The sequence below is a fragment of the Pteropus vampyrus genome, unplaced genomic scaffold, assembly GCF_000151845.1.
Source record: "Pteropus vampyrus isolate Shadow unplaced genomic scaffold, Pvam_2.0 Scaffold35, whole genome shotgun sequence".
Classification (NCBI taxonomy): domain Eukaryota; kingdom Metazoa; phylum Chordata; class Mammalia; order Chiroptera; family Pteropodidae; genus Pteropus; species Pteropus vampyrus.
The window spans coordinates 1,356,908-1,363,193 of record NW_011888816.1 but is presented as its reverse complement, the minus strand read 5'-3'; the positions used below and the strand labels follow the sequence as shown (position 1 = coordinate 1,363,193).

At 43.3% G+C, this 6,286-nt stretch overlaps 1 protein-coding gene across 1 annotated transcript in view; it reads left to right on the top strand.

Moving 5' to 3' along the window:
• The first annotated feature begins 3,263 nt into the window (after positions 1-3,263).
• The window catches only part of KIF15 (kinesin family member 15), a 53,850-nt gene continuing 50,827 nt past the window's right edge, over positions 3,264-6,286 (top strand). Inside the window, 3 exon segments of the mRNA XM_011357346.2 lie at positions 3,264-3,285; positions 4,559-4,601; positions 5,109-5,292. Of these exon segments, the coding sequence (XP_011355648.1) occupies positions 3,279-3,285; positions 4,559-4,601; positions 5,109-5,292 (234 nt within the window). The 5' untranslated portion in view covers positions 3,264-3,278.

Sequence of the window (6,286 nt, the reverse complement as noted above, 5' to 3'; positions counted from 1 at the left end):
GGCGGGGGGCGTCTGGACTCTCTCTGACTCTCAAAGACACTGATGGACTTTTCCTTTCCTTCTGTGTATTGGGCGCACGCTACGAGCTCCGCACAGTTTTAGTCGCTTGGGCTGAGCAGTGACATGGAAAAGAGAACCCTCACCCAGGAGTTTGGCTCTGTCTTCCCTCGCGTTCTCGGTCCTGCGGTACCGTAGCTGGCCTCTTTCCTCTCTCGGAACCTTTGTCCGAGGGTTGGCCCTGGCTCTCACCACCTTCTGCGTATTTCCACATTACTGACCTTCCTGAAAGGGAGAACTTATCCATGTTCCAAGCACGTCTTTCTCTTTGGAGGGCCCGATATAGACTCTTAGATAAGGGACTTTTAAAGTGCAGTTTTACAGCGATTTTTTATTCTCACAACCCCTATTTTCTCAAGGAGACCCCTCCAGTTTCTTCCTTTTTTCGTGGAGAGGAGCGCTGTCATTTTTGCTTTTGATAAACCCTTTAATTTTCACTAATTTCTTGGTCCTTTGTTGTTCTACGTACCCCACGTCTTACATTGCATAACACATTAAGAAGTCTTGTTTTTTAAAGTTGATTTTGAGCTGATCTGATGGATCTCAGTGAATGTTATGAGTTGTAATGAGGAGAGGCTTATGTTAAAACATGGAGGAAATTGTGAACTTTGGGCGTTTGAGCCTTCCAGCAACATCAGTGCTTCTAGCTGTCAATATTAATTCACTTCTGATGTTTGTTTCATTGACCTTTTCCATCAATCATAACCTTACCCGAACACCTTCTTATGCTCTTTTCCACCTAAAATATTCCTTTTCTTCCACCATTTCCAGTATTCAGAATATTAATTAGCACACGAATTGGTACATAATTGGACCAAAATGTTCATCGTGCTTTCTGCACAATCACAGTATTTGTTCAGCAAAGCCGGCCTCAAGCAAGAGAATCGATGCCAGTGAAATGATTGGAGCAAAGTGGTGTAGTTCGTGCCTGTCAAAGAACTCTGCTCTGTCCATATCCATCATTCTGGAAGTGAGGGAAGCAAGGATATTATTCACAGCTCCCCTTTGTGATGGCAGTGATTTCCATGGGGAACTCTCCTACTCTTTTAAGTTTCTTAGTGAAGTTCAGGTTGATGACATCCCAGGTAAGTGCCCTTGCATTCTCAGCAGTCCATAAACCTGGAGCATGAAGTGGGCACACAGGAGGAGAGAGCCCATGCAGTGCTCTCTGCAGCTTTTACTTTTGTGCCCATGAAGGTTCTTTCTTGGGATACCATGGACACCACAGGTTGCCGACTGAAGTTAGAGAAATGAGAATGTGAAATTGAAATTAATGAATTTGAGTTTAAGATTTCCTTTCTGAACTTAATCATATTTGGTCACATGCACCATAGGTATTTATCTGGACTGTAGAATAAAACATCTTATGGTCTTTTTTAAAGCAGAAAGATTCTTTTAAAAATTTATTGTTTCGTTGAGGTATAACTTACATACGGTAACATACACAAATCTTAAGACGGCTGCTCAATGAATTTTTACATGTAAACAGACTCTCGTACCACCACCCAGATGAAGAAATAGAACCGTTCCTGGTCCCCAGGAAGTTCCTTGGCACCCTTCCTGGTTAATAACAACCCCGCCCCCAACCATTGTTCTGATTTCTATCACCGTCGATTAGTTTTACCTATTCTTGAACCTCGTGTAAGTCATACAGTATTTGTTTTTATTCTGGCTTCTTTTACTGAATATTATGTCTGAGAGCATTGTTTATCTGTTGTACGTAGCAGCAGTCGATTCTTTTTAGTTGTTCAGTGTTCCATTCTGTCAGTATACCATGATTTGTTCTATCGATGGACTTTTGGGTTTCTAGAGGAGCTATTGTCAATAAAGCTGCTGTGACTGTTCAACATATTTTAAGGCGGACACATTGAGGACCTCAAAGTTGAAAGAATTTTACAGTGAATGCCTACAAAGGACTCCCTGTAATGTCAACTTACTATGACGGCCACACAGGAAATTTTCATACTCCCTTTATCTAACCTTTGATTAAGCCGCAGCATAAGGAAGTGGTTAAGAGGAGAAGCCCCAGAATATCTGCGTTCAATTCCTAGCACTTCTCACTGACAACATGTCCTCAGCCCTCGGTTCTGAATAATGCCAGAACTATTTACCTCCCTGTAGTTTTTATTTCCTTTTATCTCACTGTTGGCATATGACCTCTGCTGCCGCTGCTGCTATTGCTGCTGCCGCTTTTGGTAAACATTTCATTTTGGAATAATTTTAGATTTACAGAAAAGTTGTACACTTGTAGAGATCAGTATTCATCCAATCACTAGCTCTCTGTGAACCTCTCTTCTTTGATTTTTTTCCCTACCAATCCTAGCTGCTTTGGCTTCTCCAGACTCTCAACTACTGCTCAACTCAGTGAGACCACCAGGTTCGCATCCGGACTCCCCTCCCTGCAGAGAAGACGGGAGGCCAGGCAGTCAGGCCGGGGCAGTCGAAGGGCTCACTCGTTGTTTTCCTTCTGTCAGATTCACTTGATTGTTCTGTTTGTTGTCTATTGTCTGAAAACTTACTGCATATATTTTGCCCAGTTTTGCAGTTACTTAAAATAAGAGAGTTAATTCAGTCTCTGTCACTCCATTATGGCCAGAAGTAGAATTCTGGGTCTATTTTTGGTCATATTTACACCTAGGTTGTGGCCTTTCAGTCTCTGTTTTGACAGCGTGGGACGTTTATCAGGGCTCTGAACTCTGATTTTGTTCCTCTAATCTGTGAGTCTGTTAAAAACTGCTTAAAATTTTAGCCTGTTGGCTGCAGCTTTCAGAACCTGCAATCTCTTCTAGGGAAAAAACCGCCTCCAGTGCTGTGTTCCCACCTCTGGGCTTTGGGCTTCTGTCCTCTCTTGGATTTTGGCTCCGTAAGACCTTCTTTGGCAGGTCCCCAGTGCCTTCAGGTAGATGTTTACTATAGTTTTTTTCTGCTTTTCTAGTTGCTTTCTGGCAAGAGGGTTGGTTTGAAATAAACTAGTCCTTTAGTTCCAGACAGTAATGGTAAGAAAAGCCTTACTCTCATCAATTCAGTTTTATTTCAGGATTTAAAAAGTCTGTATCTGAGGAAGCATAAAAAGTAGAAAGAAGATTAAAACCGGTCCCGTTAGCATAAAGAAAGGCTGTAACTGCAACCCACGGTAGCGTCATCTTTCTCTGCCACTGTCCTGCCTCGCAACTCAAATCCTGGCCCTGTTATTACCGTTATTACGGGACATGCTTCTTTGAATGGCTTGTAAGTTTTTTGTTGGCAACTTGACATCTTAGATAATAAGTATGTTAAGCAACTCTGGGGACTGGTATTCCTACCCTCTGGGGTTTGTTATTTGCTTGTTTATTTGTTTAGCCACTGGCTGGATTGTTTTAGTGAAGTCTTTTCCCTTCCCCTTCCCACAATGAGAGACCTCTGATGCTGCTCCTCAGAGCAGCACAGCTTTAGGTATGCCCAAAGTCACCCTGGATGACAGTGGTTTGGGGATTCTTTTCTCTTTCCCTGACCACACTCACTTGTTTAACTCCAGGAATACCAGCTGATTGCCATATGGTAGGACAGCGCCTTACAAACTAATCCAATTTAATTCCGGCTCCTTTGAAGGAATAGTGTTTGAGATCTGTGTTTGATGTTTGTTCTGACCTCAGTAAATCTGCTGCCCCCTTCCCCAGACAGGCCTACATTTTAGCTTGTATCTTGAAACTCCTAATTGCCATTCACCACAAGCTTCACTGTCCTTGAGACTGCAGTTAGGCTTGCTCTGTTCTCCATGCTCTATTGTAAGTGGAGTCAGCTCCTTTGGAGAAACTATCAGTTTTATAGCGTCTCTTCCCACTTAGGCAAAATGTCCGAGCCCAGACTCTGGAGCTGGGGACAATGACAGTCTTCTCTCAGACACCTCTGCTCTGTTTGCTAAGTGTTCGTTGGAGCAGCATGTGTGTAGCAGCCTAGAGTCCTCTTGACTTGCCTCTCCTAGTGGGGAACCACTGCCTCACGAGCCAGGACAAGGTGGTTAGGGCCTCAGTGTCCTCAGCACCTGTGTCCAAGGTAGAGCCTCATTCCCTGAGTGGGGCCTGAGTGGAAGAAGGGAGCCGCCACCTCTCAGCAGCACGAGAACCTGATGGAGTTGTCATTACTTGCATTGGAGAAGCATGCGAGGGTGGTGATCAGGAGCTCAGTTAGACAGGTTAAATTTGAGCTGTTGCCTATTGGACAGCCAACAGGAGACGTCAAGTAGGTAATTAGATGTAAGAGTCTGGGGCTGAGGTTTAAATTTAGGAATCCTCTGCATGTATGTAACATTTAAAACCATGAGATTTAACATCATCGCCAGTGGACTGGATATGGGTAGGACAGAGAGGAAGATCAGGGCCCGGGCCCTGGAGCACCTGCTGTCAAGAGCTCAGGGAGCTGAGGAGAGTGAGGAGTGGCAGCAACTGAAAAGGGCGTAAAATAAGAAGAGGAGTTTTATGCTGCACTTGCAAACACCTCTAATGGCTTCTTATCTTTTTTCTAGCTGAGTTACGCAGTGTGACAAATTGTCAGTCTAACCAACCAAGGTAAGGAAAAAACCTCGTTAGGGATGTAGTTTTCCTAAAATAACATTTAGCATTGTAAGGAATACTTGGAACAAGGGGAACTTATTTCAGCATTAAGCTTGGTCCTTTGCTACCTGGAAATCTGGAAAAATCACATCTCCCCACTCCCTGCCCCATCACCTTCCAGCCTAAAAGATGGGATCAATAGCATAATTCTCCCTTGGGATGGCCCATTTTGTTTTTGCTGTGAAGAGGGAAATCAGAGACAAGCAGTGCTTAGAGCTGCTTGGAATCGACTCCCTTTGAGTTGATTTCCAGTAAAGGCTCGTGTAGGTGACTGTCCTGAAGCACATCAGTGGAGGCTGAGGGCCACCAGGCCTCTTTTAGAAGCGGTAGATGGAAGAGGGTAGATTTTGGGCTTTGCTGAGGAAACTCTCAGTACAGAAACATTAGAGGCAGTATGAGACTCATCCTTTTTTAGTTTTCTTTTCTCCAGTAAACTTAGCTGCTACATTTTTTTGTCTTTAGTAATGAAGGTGATGCCATCAAAGTTTTTGTGCGGATTCGTCCCCTTACAGAGGGTTCTGGGTCAGTTGATGGAGAGCAAAACTTATGCTTATCTGTGCTCTCATCCACGACTCTCCGGTTGCACTCCAGCCCTGAGCCCAAGACCTTCACGTTTGACCATGTTGCAGGCATGGACACCACGCAGGTAATGGTAATTTTGAGAACTTAACTTTACATTTGTAGCATGTGAGATTCTGTTATTTGTAAGGATTTCATTTCTGGTCTCTGATTTCAGATAAGAAAGAACTTAACTTTACATTTGTAGCATGTGAGATTCTGTTATTTGTAAGGATTTCATTTCTGGTCTCTGATTTCAGATAAGAAAGCTCAAACATTCCACACATGTATTAAATTTAATTTTATTAAATAATATTTCTTCCTTCATTAAACTTTGTACCAGAATGACAAGCCTGCTTTACTGGCCCTCTCCATCCAGTGTTGGAAGTTAGTGAAGGTGTACGTGTCAGAGCCACTTAGACGATCGATAAGTACAATTGAACTGGCTAGTTTAAGGAGACTGTCTTAATTAGTTCTGGCAGCTATAATGAAAATATCAGCGATTGGGTGGCTAGAATAAAAAATATTGATTTTTCGCAGTTCTTGGAGGTTGGGAGGTCTAAGATAACAAGGCCAGGAGAGCCAGTGTCTGGTGAGAACTCGCTTCCTGCCTTGTAGACATGTGCCTTCTCACTGTGTCCTCACTGGTGGAGAGACGAAGGGACAGAGAGGGTGGGGAATGGGAGAGTAAGGCAGAGACAGAGACCTAATAACCTCCCAAAGGCCCTATCTCCAAATAGCATCACAAATGAATTTGGGGCTGGGGCGGGGGGGCGGGGGACACAAATATTCAGTCTATAAGGGATAATAGATTTAAGATTACTATGATGTCAATAACTGTTTTTCAAATTAAGGACAATTTAGTTAAGGTCTAGTCAGCACTATCCAGTAGAACTTTGCGGCGATGGAAGTGTTCTATATTTGTGCTGTCCATTACAGTAGCCTCTGGCCACATGTGGCGATTTAAGTTTGATTAATTAAGAATAAATAAAATTTAGAATTCAGTTTCTCAGATGCACTAGCCACATGTGGCTATTGAGCACTTGAAATGTGGCTAGTGTACCTAAAGACCTGACTTTTAA